This window comes from Aythya fuligula, chromosome 5 (genome assembly GCF_009819795.1).
Source record: "Aythya fuligula isolate bAytFul2 chromosome 5, bAytFul2.pri, whole genome shotgun sequence".
Lineage (NCBI taxonomy): Eukaryota > Metazoa > Chordata > Aves > Anseriformes > Anatidae > Aythya > Aythya fuligula.
Genome location: NC_045563.1, coordinates 18,371,167 through 18,386,642, shown reverse-complemented (window position 1 = coordinate 18,386,642; position 15,476 = coordinate 18,371,167). Strand labels below are relative to the sequence as shown.

Here is a 15,476-nt window from a genome sequence, read left to right as displayed (position 1 = left end):
TAAGAGAACCGGCGAGACATTTAATATCAAAACCAGGTGTTACTTCCAGATAAACAATCCATGTATGCACAGGCCCATCCCTGAAATACTACCAAAACTGGTCTTTCATTTGCAAGCAGTCCCTGCCCCAGCTGGGGCAGCTCACAGATGTTAGCAGCAAGCATTCATGTGGAACAGGGAAATCGAGGGAAGTGAGGAAGACAAACAGAATAAACACACGGGACCAGGGAGAGCAGAGCATGGCTTGTCTGACGAACCAGATGCTGAAGGAGAAAAGGGCACAGGACAAGCGGTCAGTCAAAGACAAGGTCATTAAAGCACATGTATGGGTATGGTTCATCCCACTGAGCAAGAAAATGAGCAGCTAAAGCAGCAATCTACCTTGCTCGAGCAGACAACTCTTGCCCACACAAAGACATGGACACAAATTGCAGCATGTGCTGGAACAGGCTGCCTGGAGCAGCTGAGGGATGTCCTTCCCCGAGATGTGAGCAGGCAGCTTCCTGAGCACCACAATCTACATTTGATTAGACAACACAATCTGCTTTGAAAGGGCATTGGACCAGACTATTTAAGTGATTTTTGTTTTCTCTATGCTTAAAAAAAATAAATTAAAATGATAATTACAGTCTAATTGCAGAATCAATATGAAAAGATTAAAATAATAATAATAATAAATTAGAATGGAGGCTCCTGTGTAACCTTAGTTGAGATTCCTTCTGCAAGTTGTAAGACAGCTCTGGTCCCACTTGATAAAAACGCAGGCCGTAATACAAGCACTGAGTGAAGAACTGTTCATAGAAGAAAAGCAGTTTTTCAGTCCAGTGAAAGATGTGTGGAGCAAAGGTAGTTTGATAGATGGGAAAACAGCTTCATGGTTAGGAAAGTTTAAAAACCTCCACAGAGCAGCAGATTCCAGTCCCATGTCAGAAACAGTTCTCTGGTAAAGCAGATTCCTTAAGATCCCTTAAGATGTTAAAATTGTAACAGTAGTGCCACAGAAACTCCGCTCCAGAAAGGAATGCTTGTAAAAAAGGTGTATTTCTCTTTCATTACAAGACTTCTCACACTGCAGACACACACAGGAGCCAAAGTGAGGCTGCAATTCTGATGCTGTGTGACCCCCGAGTGCTAAGGGTATAATTTAAATGCAAAGCAAGAGGGTCAGTGAACAAGAGGACCACCAGTAAAACCAGCTAAAGCTGAACCATCCACCACGAGCTACTGGATCCCTGGCTACAAAGAGCTGAAAAAAAGCAAGCCCACTGCATGGACCCAGTCAGCAGGTAACCGAGTGCCAGACCCAAAACCTCGACTGCAGCCTCTGGGTGCGAGCAGAAGCCGAGCAAACACTGAAAGCTAACGGTACCAGGACCTACAGAAACACGCCATCAAAGCTGAAAGACCTCTGTAAAAGCTACCAGGTAAACACTTCTGGAAACCAGCTACACATTTCCAAGCAACCCTCGGAGTAAGTTTCAGCTGCAGCCCTGGTGTATTTAAGCCTCAAAGAAACACCGAGTTGTAACAGAAAGGAAGAGAGAGAATGAGCACAAAGGCTGCTAACAGCACGGCTGTTTCATACTCTCTGAATTAAGATACTCCTGCTTCTACAACCTTAAGTCTAAACTGAATGTACAACTTATTTTAAAGCCATGATGATCACTTGTGCTGGTCCATTTCTGTAAAATACTGACCTTACCTACACGCAGAACTGAGTTGTTACTGGCACTGGACTAAGGAAAATGTTTCCGCATTTTAAATCACACCCTGGAATCCAGCGTATCTTTAAACAAGATTTTTATGTCATGGTATTTTCCCTTAAAAACTCCTCCAGTTTGGATTATCAAAAATAAATAAAATAAAAGCCAAGGTAAATACCGTGGCCCAAAACCCGTCCTATGACTTGTATGCAAACCTTTCATTTGACTTCAAGGGCAGAACTTGATCCTGTGAGTTTTCAGAGGAACTCAGGCATGCTGGAATACTTGCACTGATTAAAATAGAATCCATTTTTATTCATTGGTAAAACATTTTATTAGTAGTAGCACAGGACAACACCCAATTCTAGCAAAGAATGTAATGACACAATTCCTAAAATATGTTAAGCTGTTAAGATTAGCACTATTTTGAGGTTCATTTATTTTAGCAACTTATTCATCACCCTTTGAAGAAAGTCAAATATAAATAAAAGGGACATTTCTGCCATTGCTTTCTATCTAGCTGCCTTCTGCCACTACAGACAACAACATTAAGCCTTTTTGTATATTTCAGGAGTTACCTAGAATGCAGAACTAAGAGAAGCCCAACATGCTGGCACAGTGGGGATGGGCTGTGGGTGGGGGAGAGGTGCCCCCATGGGCTACGAGCAGCTCTATCAGCCATGCTGCCACACAACTGCACCACTGCAGGAGACCGTTCGGTCTTTCTGAAGCCTGAGGAATAGGGCTAATGAGTCTCCAGAAGAGACTAGGGTAAAATCTTACTGTTATCTCCAATGGCCAGATCACAGGGTAGAGGGGAGGCAGAGCCAGGCTCTTCTGGGAAAGGGCTTCCAGCGAAGGGCACTGCGGTGGTGGGATGCAGCGGGCACAAGGTGCAGTGTGGGACATCCCCATCAGATCAGGGAAGAAATTTCACAGTAAGATAGCCAAGCACTGCAAGAGGTAGCCCAAAGAGGCATCCAATCTCAGCACTCAAACTCGCCCTGAGCCACCCAGTCCAAGCCGGCCCCTCTGTGAGCAGAGGGTGGGACAAGCAGCCCTCCTGACCCAAGCCATTATGGGATTCTGTCAGTACAAGAACCGGTGCTGAGGAAGGAACAACCTACTGAACATGTCTTGCACATAAACAACATATTTCTTTAAAATTGTGTGTTACCCTTCAGCAACACTTACAAAAAAGAGCTTTAGATCTTTGCATGCTCATGTTTTCACATCAGTATTGAGCATGCTTTGTTACTGCTCAACCATTTTATAATTTGAAATGGAATCAGTGGCAGAGCCCTTCTTCCCTGTACCGACAGCCTGGTATTAGTTAGCTATAATTAGCTGTTGTATTTCATTTTATTTTCCTTAAAATGGACTGGTCTCATCCCTAACGTAATTCCGCCCTGTTTGGCTCTAATCTAAACACCATTTATACCTATCAGTTACTCTGTTCAACACCTTGACAAAGTTTTAATAAAGAATCTCAGTGTCTATTTTGGTCACAACTTACAATATCTAGAAAAGAAATCTGAATGACAAATGGGTATGTCAGATATCAAGTGTGGAATAATCTCACTTGAACTTAACAGCACCTGTTATCATCCCCAGATTTGATTGTGCCTCTGGTTTGCAGCAGCACAACACATCAGGAAAAGTTATATTCTCTGGGATTTTGAGACAACACTACTACTGCCATCTTTTACACAATTATTCTCTATAGATCCTCAGATTAAGAAAAAAAAAAAACTTTTGTAGTTGGTTTTTTTTTTCCTTCTTTACTTTGGTACAAACAAATAAAACAAGCCCTAGGACTTTCCTGAAGAGAATGCTGAAAACACCATCTCATTGTTGAACATAAGCACTGCAGCCAGAGATAAAAATCCCAGTTAGCCCACAGACTCCACCGTGTCTCACTTTATCGTATGCTTGGATACAAAACAGCTCCTGCCATCAGAGTATCGCAGTTTAAATGAACCGCTTTCAGAAGAGCTGGGTCAATAATCTTGTACTATGCACCATGGCCAGATGCCAAGTGAGAGCTTTACTCTATGTCCAATGTTAAGACCTACAGAAAGAGACAAAAGGCCCTAAAAAATTTCCAGAAACTTTCCTCTTATCACAGCAGGCAAACCCCTCCATAAATCTTCCCAATCCTTAGTGGAGAAAATTTTGGAGCACCCTGCACTGGCCAGCGCACAAGATCCAAGACTTCTTGGAAGCAGTGGAAAAAGAAACATGCAAGTCTTGCCACGTACCTGCCACCGAACGGAAAGTTGCACCCCTTACATACCTGCTCACTGGCCTCACTAGAAAAAAAAAACAAACAAAAAAAAACAACATACAATAAACTTTTTCCCATCTTGAAGCTACTCACTTCAGGGCACTTTAGCTTATCCTATCTTTGTTGTTCTGATGGGATTTTCAACTGGAGCTGCCCATAGGGAGGATTCAGCAGGTAGCTAGCAGAACACAGGGAGAGGGAAAGTCCATCTGAAGCCTTTGCTTTTTCACACAGCAAACCTCTTCTCCAGTACAGCCTGCCCCAGCCCTCGCAACGACTTGCTCCCGACTGCTCCAAACTGTACAGGAGTAGTCAGGATAAAATCACAAATGCTATTTAAACAAAGCAGCTGCCAACTACAGCTTACATCAGTATTGCAGGGATAAGAAATTAAGAAAAAAAAAATCATTTTGATTTGAAAAAATCATCACTGATTTTTTAAAATCAATACTTTGCAAAGCAATCTGACATTCTAATTTACTCAAATTAAAACACTGCAAAGATCACAGTACAATGTGTTTTTACCCCCTTCAAATATCCTGAATAAACGGATTTCCTCTGACAGGCAAGGCAGATTTTACTCATCAGTATGTTAGACAAAAATAAATTGGCTAATCTACAAGCTAAAGAGCAGTACCTACCTACACCAGACATTATATCCCATCAAGACACATTTTCATCTCTTGCAGAAACAGGTCAGCTTTCAATCAACGTAGTCCGGAAACTTAGAAATGTACTTATTTTATTTTTTTTTCCCCTTTTTTCTTTTTTTTTTTTTTTCTTTTTCTGTAAGTCATGTTATTTTTCCCACCTCTGCCCAAGGCTCAGAAGGCTGGACTCACATACCTGCTTTAGACTCACACCTCATACAGCATTGATGTTAAAGCAAGTATTGCATTCCCGTGCACTGGATTCTGAAATCCTAATTACCTTACAAGTGGGAAAATTTCAAAGTAGTCTAAAAATACTAAACAATAAATTAACATGCCTGCTTCAGAAATAACAAAAACCTTTACTATCAAAATTAGTATAAAACTATACTGCTAATCACAGGGATTCAGATGGGGAAAAAATACAGTTAAGTGGTATACTCAAATTCTGACCCTGATTTATTAAAAAAGCTACAGAAGTCAGGGGTAACATTTCCTAATTGCCACTAAGGCTTTAATGGAAAAAACAAATACTTTTGTGGTGCTCAAAGTAGTAAGCTAGACTGAACGTAAATGTTATAACTTAATGTATGAATTTCTTTCCTTCAGAAAAAGGAAGAACTAAAGTAATTGGACTGAAGGCAAGTGCTGTTTTTTTTTGTTTGTTTGTTTGTTTGTTTGTAGTAATCTGACTGCTCATCCTTCTTGGCCCCTACATTATTATTTCAGCACACTTAAAATTAACATGTTTTAGATGGAGTCAATTTTGTTTTTCAAGGAATTTGTGTTTTTTATATTAATGAGATTACACACTGAAGGTTTGTGTTTTATCTGCATTCCTCCATGATCGTTTCTCTTTCTTTCCAACCGCTAAGCAAAATTTCATTCCGAGAGGCAGCCACTAACAGTGCAACGATCAGCCCTTCTTGCTTTATTTCTCTAAGCATTAGCCAAAATCTTGTCAGCCTTCGATACAAGGCATAAACGTTATTATGTCAGTGACCCCTCTGTCGCTACTTGGCCCAACTTTTATTTGCTAGTCAATATGCTTACTAATACATACACATGCAAGAGTGTTTATGGCTGCATTTGGTTTTACTTTGAAAACGCTGTTTGCCTAAGTAACCACACATTTAATAAACCACCACACTGAATTAAAGGTATTTTCATGTGTTTTCTCCAAACAAGAGCTGATACTTTGGACTTCAGAGCAAAGTATTAGAGAACACTGAAGCACTGTTTCAGAACTTCCAAGTTGTTCGGCGTCTGGATAACCTTGATTCAGGCTTTGCCATTCATGTCCAAAACAAACACGGGAATTTGCATAGACACTACACATACTTCACAAAGAAATTCCCTATCTTCTTTTTGTATCATTAATTCTTGTACTACTCTCTACCCAATCTCTAATTAATTCTTGTACTCTCTACCACACATCTGCACTTAAATCAGGTTCTGCTTCCACGCACTAGCAGGATTTGCTCCTTCAGTCTGGTATAGAAGTGTTATTAGAAAACAGAATTAAAAGAAGATCCAGCAAGAGACGTAAATCAGTTGTAACATCTCCTGTCAAGTATCTACAGATGCCTACCTATATTAACATTTAAAAAACATTTTTATATTTTCAAGTACCTGATTTGTATACTCATGCCCTAAACGGAACTTGAAAAGTATGTATGACACTGCATAAGTTGGTTAACAATCAGAGCTCTCAGCACTTTTTCAAAACCTGCACTTCCAGAACGGTTTTCTGCAACAAATACGCTGCTTTTTGTATCAATCAAATTTGGTTGTGGTCCTCTCACAGGATAAAAGACGGGCTGGGCTACAAAGGGTCAGTAACTTATGTTCCCTCACCCTCTGTCTTCTTTCCCCAGTTCCTCAGTTTGAGAGGGCTGGATTACATACCCTTTGCTGATGAGTCACATTCTGGGAATACCAGATATTCTTATTAGTTTAATGCACTCATTTCACTTTTTTGCAAAGCTTGCCATTCAGTAACAAAATTGAGAACATACTTAGACTTTCTGAACTTGGAAATCAAGAGGTATTAATTAGAAAACAGAAAGAAAAAAGTGTTATGCTAAACACAGCATAATTTGAAGGCTACTATTTAAAATAAAGTGAGATCTCTTAAAACAAATATCTTAAAAGGTAGCACAGCACTAGGAATAAGCCATTCAATTCACCACCTAGTCAGTGACTACAGACTACACCAGAGAGAAAGAGAGTTTGGTAAATTTTACTGTTCAATGTCTAAATAGGTACAGACTCCAGGCATACCTCCTGCAATAAACTGTTCTGAGGGTGCATGGGGACCACATGTCAGAACTGCAGAGCCCATATACAGTAATCTGAAACTGATGCCTTGATTTTCTTAACTGAGTTAAATCTCGGTGCTTAAATGAACAGTCATATTCTCTTGTTTACCACTTTCAAGTGGCACGTTAAAAAGTGCGTAGTGCATTAACAATACAGAGCATTTTATAGAAAGCACTTTGTATTTCACAGCATCGATAATACTGCTTTTGAAGTTAGAAGCAAATCCTAAGCAATTTTTTCTTCCTGAAAACTTCGTACTAAGCAAGTGGTCAGAAATGCTCCTGGTATCTGCTTGGCAAATCCAACTAAAGGCAAAACAACATTTCTTGAATGCAAGCTATGGAAAGTAATTTATATCCCTACTTTCCATTCCCTTTTATTGCAACACATTTTCCTGCCAAAATAATCCATGCAAGAATGCATGACCAAAAGAATCTGCTCAGAGTTCAGTAGTGTAGTGTCAACTCCCTTAGTCTGATATATGACCCTTAATTGAGAGAACTGCCAGCCTTTTTTTTTTTTTTCTTTTTTTTTAAATCAGATTTTAGGAGTAGCTCCAGAGAAAGAGATAATGAAGAACTGTTGAAAAAAGCATGCATCTCCAATGCTTTGTAAATAGTTCAGTAAAAGCTGGCAGTCATTGTTCAGGAAGACAAAGCCTTCGCATTTTGCAAACCAAATATAGTCAAGGTCTTTACCTTCTGTTGACTTAACCAGCGATGTCCAAAAATCGATAGATAAAATTGACATACTCCATTCAAACGCAACTACTGAATTCTAGATACATGATATCTGATGCATTCTAAGTAAATGCTAAGGCTATGAGATTAGTTAGATTTTCCCTTTTCTAGAAAGAACAAGAAAACAGAAGTGAAGTCACGCTGCCCTACAGAACTTTTCCTCAATAATTGTACAATTAAAGAATATTTGGACAATCTAGAAGAAAGCATACTAGAACTGAGAACAAACACAGTAAACAAACAGAGATGAATGGATTCACACCTTTTTCATTTATTTATTATTCTCCAAACAGGAAAAAAAAATCTGAAAACAACTGACTGTACAGAGCATTTCCTACAGAGGAATTTTACAGTAACACATGCTGTGTAGAGTAATAAATGCTTGCAAAATAATCACCGAATGTGTGGGAGAAGAGTAAATTTCAGTTGCAAAAGCATCCTTCAAAATACCTAGCAAGAAATTGGATGGGGGGAAGCTGTCATATAGATACATACAGATACAGATAGTGCAGACCACGTTTCTCCATGGGGACAGACATCAGTAAGTTACTATATGCTTGCTCAAAGGCACGGCCTGCAAACAAGTTTGTGGTAGGTACATGAACAAACACCACAAGTTGTTTGTCACTGGTACACATTTCACATTTGTGCTTCAGGTTCTATTCACAGTACTAATCTGTCAGAAATATATGCACACAAATAGCAGTCTCTTTCATATCCTAATCTAAAAGTTGTCTCAAGTCTCTCAGTAATTCTTAGCCATGCTCCTTAGGCAGAAATTAGGTGCTGATATTTTATTTTTTTAAATGACATTTTCAGCATTGTCAGGTTGAAAAACAGCCACCACTGTGGCTTTGTTTATCTTTCTAAACTGTTCACTGCCACTTCTCACATGCCGTTCCTTTGGGACCTACTCTAGCTCTGTAACATAAGTTTTGCAACTGTTCTGGACCAATCCATGTCCCTCTCAAGACAAGCATGTGAAGAAACAAGGGGTACAAGGAATAGCTGTTCCAGTAAACAAACGGATTGCCCCAAACTGTAAGGATTCACCACACAGGTCATCTAACACCAGAGACAAAAGTATACATTAACTTGACAGTTTTCTTACCTCCCGCAATTCAAGCCTCTGAGCCACTGCTTCGAGACTTTCCTGGCCTGTGCTTTCCACAGATAGCGTGAACTCCACAAATTCATTGTTGAGCAGCTGGATCCGAGCCACCAAGCAACTCTTGCTGGATACTGTATAACGTCGAGTTCGTTTCAATTTTAACCCAAAAGGTAGAGGCATCTTCTTTTTCCACACCGATGGTTAGAGACAAAAAGCTACCACCACCACGGACTTGTAAGAGGAAAAGTAGCGATCTCCTCTCAAAAAGTAAGGAGCTGTAAAGTCTCCAAAAATCAACCAGCAGCAGCAGTATCCATTAAAGACAAGCAAGTTTTCCACCACAGTAAAAGTAGAGGGGGCATCCACTGGAATCCTAGTAAGGAGCAAAGGAAAAAGAAAGCATACGTGAATCAGAAAAAGAAATTGACTGAAAATGGAATGGAAACAAGAGAAAATAACATGCGTTTATGTTTTTTAAATCTAAATAGTCAGTCTACTTCTCCAAAATGCAGAGCTGTTATGTATTCAAATAATCAAATAAGCACCAGAGTTTCTGGTTTTTCCACAGACAGCAGCTGTCTTTGGCAAGTTTTGTTTTGTTTTGAACTTGCAAGTAAATAATGAGTGTCGATTAAATGCGGATTAAATACCTTAAAATGGGAAGTATTTTTAAGCGGAATTGATATTTAAATGAAAGACCTCTAGAAAGTCCAAGTTGCCAAAGGTACTAGTAATGTTGAAGAAAAAAAACAGCAGCCCAGCATTATTTTCTGAGGAGCATGTAACCTCAGCCCCTATCTGTTGGATTAAGCACAAAACCAAGCCCCATAAATGATTACAGGGGAAAGAAAAAAAAAAAAAAAAAAGAGAGAGAGAGAAGAAAGGCAGGAAGAGAGGTATTAAACCTCACACCTTAGCCATTTCCTACCAGACAATTAAAATCCAATTCCTCTAATTTTCCCTGAATTACAGCCAGTTGAACCATTATTGCTTATGCTAAACTGCTGTGCCACGTCTGAGGTTACGGTTTGCCTCACCAGCAGAGTACGCCAACTCTGAAAACAATTTATTTTCTAGTTTTTCCCTAAACAAACAAACAGGCAATGCACTCCTTCCAAGGGGAAAGGTTCCCCACCTCTTGCAAACACCCTGGCACCTGCTCTCGTGTCAGCTCCGCGCTGTGCACAGACCTCGCCTTTCCCCTCTCCCAAGCGTTTCCTGCCTGCTTGCACCCCCGCCTAAGAAACACGTCGCTCTTACAGGGTTACACACCACGTGCACAAGAAAAACACGGGCTAAAAGCAGCTTTTTCCTCAGAAGTAGGTACGGTCAGGGCGGCTGCCCCCACACCGCGCCAAGGCACTCCAGCCAGGCGGGGGGAGCCACGGCCGCCTTGGGGGGGGGGGGGGGGGTAGGGGAAAAGCTCCGACGATGACGAGCCCCGGGGCTTGGGGCGATGGCCCCCTCGGGAAGATGGCCCACCGAGCCCCAGCCACCGGCACCCAGCGGTTTTCAGCCCCGGCAGCCTCGCCCGGTGCCGGGCTGGGGCCGGGGCCGGGCTGAGGGCGCCCCCGCCGCGCATTGCCACGGCTCCGTGGCGTGAGGGCCGCCTCTGGTGGCAGCGCCGCCTCGGAGATAAAAGCCGTCGTAATGGGAAAAAATATACAAAACAAAACGCTCTTTTTCAGGCTGGTATGTTCGTAACGCATTTTGAAGGGCGTAGTTTGATTTCTGAGGACTTTCCTCAGGTAAGAATAGCGTGCATATGTCCAGTTGTTTGGGGTGAGAGGTTCACTAATCTTCCTAGTGCACCTGGTTTTAAACTCATAGGTATAAACAACTAGATAGCCCCACAACGTTTGCATATTTATGTGCATACCTAGAAATGTAATGGTGTTCAACATGACCGCAGACTCTCTGCGTTGAAACTTTCTTTCCAGACCCCATCCTCCCTTCTTTCAAGCACCACGGCCAAGAGGAAGGCGCTGGCGGCTGGAGGAGGAGGCAGCATGGCATTTGTCCTCTGTGACACCTTTGCAGCTCTGCTTCAGAGGATGACCAGAAGCAGACTTCATGACAATGCTTCTAACAATCTGGAGGCAGTTTACCACTGCACACAGTCCCCAACCTCAACAGATACCATCTAAAATCTTAATTACAACCGATTGAATAATAATAATAATAATAAATAAAAAAAAACACCGCCTGATTTATTTTGGGGTGAGGCTACAGAACAAGTAACAACTGACAGCAACAAGTTTCTCTGAAAAAATTAGGGATATACAAGTCTCCTCGCTTGATTACTTGCTCTGCACGTTGATCCTCCAAATCCAGCCCCCGAGAGCAGCACGCAGGGAATGCTCTACAGACAGAAGCTTTTAGTTTCCTGCCCACTGCCAGCAGAATCTCGCACAGGGTTTATTCCTGGCAGTGAAACTTTTGGCTGACTGACCTTAGCTCACTTCCCCAGGGCCCATTTTCCAATACATTCTGTGCACAATTACGCACATTTTCTTTGGTGCTACAGCGATGTGAGAAATCAACTTATTCATCTTTTTGAAGGCTGCAATCACAAGTGCAGTGGTGTTTTAACCTCAATTTTTCGTACTGTACATGAAAGACTTTGAAACTGTTATATCCCTACCAGTCCCTTAGAAAAGTACCCTAAGACCATGGAAAAAATATCAGGAAGCAGCGCTGACCTGACAGGTGAAATTCACAAGCCACCTAAACACTGACTTTAGGCAATCTGAGACTTCCAGTTATTTCTCTGGGCACACAGGTAGCAATGCAAGCATAGGGAGAAAGTTTAGATCAGAATTTTCAGAACATGCCAAGCGTGCTCGGCAATGCTAGGTGTTCTCGTACTTGCGTTCTGTAATATTTTAAGGATACATCTGCATTGTTATAAAGCTACTTTAGCAAACAGGAACTACAATCTGCCAGAAGTTGCAAGCCCAGTTGATTCTGTCTAAAATAACAAGCCTTTATTTAGAAAGCCTGGAATTTTCATGCAACAAGTAAAAATGTCTTTAATGGCCAAACTCTGTACATTTATATTTCAACACAAACAGAGTAGTTTAAAAAACGTTATATTAGAATTTCAGCAACATGCTCATGACTGAAGCAGAATTAGTGAGCACTGTGGTATCTTTCCCCTTTTCCTACATCTCCCACTTCCCATTTTCCCCTCAGTAATTGGCATTTTACTCTACAATAATTTTCACACAGCCTCACAGCCTGCATGAATGACAGCATGTGAAAGAAAACTGCAACATATGATGGTAAAATAGTGTTCCTATTATTTCAATTGCTCAAAATACGTATATTTAGTTCAGAGATATTTGAGGAGACAAAAAAAAAAAAAAATCAGAATACTCCACCCTCCCCTTGTTTTACCAGTTAATCTTTGACATGACTTTTGGACTAGAAGAGCAGCAATAAGTGCAGTAGATCTCAAACTTCCCCTGCCTTCAGAAGCGCAGAGCTCTACAGCCTTCACTTTCCCAAAAGAAAACACTTGAAACCCCTCGATCTTACAGTACACAGCACAGAAGATAGCCCGGTATGTTTTACTGTGCCTGCTGTTTTCCCATTACCTTTTGCTGCGATCCAAAGACACCGAGTCTCCTTTCACATACGTGTAGCTGAAGAAAAAACACAGCACTCTGAGACTTTTTCTTGCGGAGCCATCTCATCTGTATTCCTTGGAGACTGACTTATTGTGTTCCTCTCGTACAAAACAGCTGCTATCTCGGCTAACCCACCTTCTTCTCAGATCACTCATAGTGAAAACATTCCTCACTTCCTGTCTCAAAAAACTTGCTCTGGATATCATTCCACTGGGTAAAGAGCTGGGGGTGGAAGAAAATATTGCAACAAAATAAACCTGTGCCAGCCAGCTCCTCCGACAGCCTCTTTCATGCGATGCTGTGCTGCGGGAGCACAAAATCGCGTTCTCTGGAATATTTTCAAATCGCCTGTCTCTGTGTGCCTGTGTGTGTGTGCATTTAATTTCTTTTCCTGGAGGCGTTCCCCTCGCTCTATCCATGCGGAAGGATACGCTGAAAGAATTAAAGCGAAGGCCCGTATGCTTGCAGCCCATTACCTCAGAGAGTTGGAATGCCTGGCAGGGAGAATGTCAGCAATGAACAGCTGCTTCGCTGGCTACAGGGGCATTACAGAAATAGGGGTTACAACAAATAACAGGCAATCCTTGCTTTTTTAATCATATGATCATTTATTTTAAGCCTTTCCAATTAAGGCAAATCTCTTCCAAAAAAATAATAATCCATTAGTCTTTTGTTGTTGTTGTTATTTGTTTGTGTTTTGTTCTATGGTGTTTTTTGTTTTTGTTTTTGTTTTACATAGCTTGGAAATATTTTCAGGGTTTAATCCACATGTGCCATACTAAGTGACCTATGCACATACGTTTATGTCTGCAGCTAAAAACAGAAGTCCTTGCAAAGTTTCAGCTGTTTGCAATATACACAGCAAGAATATGCAGACTAAAAGGCTAATCTCTCAGCTCTTGCTCAGACACAAAAACTCCCAAAGGCGCCAGTAGAAATTATTAATCATAACTGCATTATCAAGCACTAAGTGCATATTAATTCAGTAATATTTATAGTGTTTAACAAATGGAATCATCATGTAGGGGGCTGGACCCTAGTCCTACAAATCTCTGTGGACCTGACAAAAAAAATCAGCAATTGTTGTATGCTATCTAGAATTTTAAGCTTCTCCACTTTGTGTGAGCCAGGCAGAAGTATATACAAATTTGAAACAGGTGAGGGATGAAGGAAAAAGATAAAGTGAGTATGTGAATGCTGATTCACGACTGTAAAACTTAGAAAGTATTTTGGTAATGTAAAGTGAACAAACATGCTACTCTCTGAGCAAGTCTAACTTGCAGATCTACTATGCAAACTATGTTACTACTATGTTACTTAGGAGGACACTAATCTGAGCTGAAATATGTAGGCAATTTTGTACTATGATGAATTCTTCCGAGTTATTTCTCTTAGATACAGCAGTTTTCTCTTAGAGATGACTCTGACCAGGGAAATAGTTCTTTTTCCTCCCATACACAAACCATAGTTACAGTGAACAGTCCAAGCCAAAAGAACTCATTCAGAGGAATCTTATATTGAGTAAAAGAAACTAACTTTGAGCTAAACTAAATGGATACCCTTTTCTAAATTTATCCACTACAGACCAGAACTGTAGCTATTTGCCTGAGAAAACTGGCCAGTACAATGCATAATAAATTCAAGCCATGAAAATTCAAGGTAACAGAGGCGTCTCCTATTTCTAAACAATTCACACTGGAAACAATGTCTCAATGCTCTTATCTGTTCCATTTCCTATTCTAAATCTTGATCACACCCATTTCCTGCCTGTTTCTCTGCCTGGAAGTTACATTTATTAGAGTTTTCTAACTTGGCTTAGTTACTTCTTGCTGTATTTTCTCTTTTGCATTTACGTTGAAGACACACTGTCTTAAAGACAGGTAGGATATTGCCAATATGTTTCTCTAGAGCTTACATTTTCTACTTTTGAAGCGCATCAAAAGTTTATTCCTGAGCTCCATTTTTAAATTCTGCTTTCTATAACCCCAATTTGTATCCTAACTTTGTGTTTTTCTGTACTTTCTCCATTTTGCCCTTCGTGTCTCATGTTTTGCCCCATCAGCTCTCCATTACCTGCTTTGCTCCACCTTTGGAGACAAATGTGTCTACAAAAACACGATGATCTTTTATAGACACACATCAATGAGACAGAGACTGATGTCTCAGGGCACTATACTTCTGCTTCTCCCCTTCAATCCCTCGTCAACTTTCATGACGTGCATGGCTAGAAACACCCACATTCTTTGCTGTACTCATTCCTTTGCTCTCTTGTTGAACCTATGGGAGAAAGAGACATAGTGTCCTACAGATGAGTATTGCAGCCCTTGTTCTAAAAGGAGACGGAAAAGTTTCTGCCTATTGGATTGAATAACACCTGCCCATAGTGGAACAGGGATAATCCTAGTTTGATCTTATTGACATCTTCCCTTTTGGACAGTTCTGATTTTTTTCCATTCTGGTTCGAAGCCGTGATTGCAGTTGAGCATATCAGTCAACAGGGTGAAGGTTGATGCAAATATTCACCTTGGTCTGATTCTGGGAACTTTGCCCTAACTTAAAAGAAAGAAACTTGGAAGCGAGCCCAATAGGAAGCAGCATCAGCTACTCTCCAGGCAGAAAAGTGGTGTGCATGTATATTTTCCTCAGCCTAGTGGAGAATTATCCATTTGTGATAAAAATACAAGATAGTCCAGAAATGGTTCCCAGGAGCTAAACTATTCCCAAGGGCTATTCCCAGGATGCTAAAACAATGAAGAATTAATGTAGAAAAATAATCTTTATTTACTCACTGGCCATGCAAAACAGTGACTTCATGAACTGAAAAGACAGAATACATCTGACTCTACATGCGATTCTTAAAGCTATTCTCTAAACAAATTCACTTTATTTATCACTTCTATGTTTTGGCTCTGTGAAACTTCCCTGTTTTTCATCATTTATTATTTGTAAAAAAGTGGAGAGCTTGGCCTTAATACATCATTACATGCTTCTTGAAGGTAAAAATAAACGAGGTAGAACTAATAGAAGGTTC

General features: G+C 40.6%; 1 protein-coding gene across 3 annotated transcripts in view; it reads right to left on the bottom strand.

The window, feature by feature from the left end:
* Positions 1-12,836, bottom strand: part of PTPN21 (protein tyrosine phosphatase non-receptor type 21) — a 38,103-nt gene extending 25,267 nt beyond the window's left edge. For 2 of the 3 annotated variants that reach the window (XM_032188664.1, XM_032188667.1), the window contains exons 1-2: positions 12,413-12,836; positions 8,814-9,186 (exon numbers count right to left, since the gene is read on the bottom strand). In XM_032188664.1, the coding sequence (XP_032044555.1) occupies positions 8,814-8,993 (180 nt within the window). In that variant the 5' untranslated portion in view covers positions 8,994-9,186; positions 12,413-12,836. Of the gene's footprint in view, positions 1-8,813; positions 9,187-10,692; positions 10,753-12,412 lie in introns of those variants that run through there. The other variant, XM_032188665.1, reaches the window with a different exon arrangement.
* Positions 12,837-15,476: the final 2,640 nt, after the last annotated feature.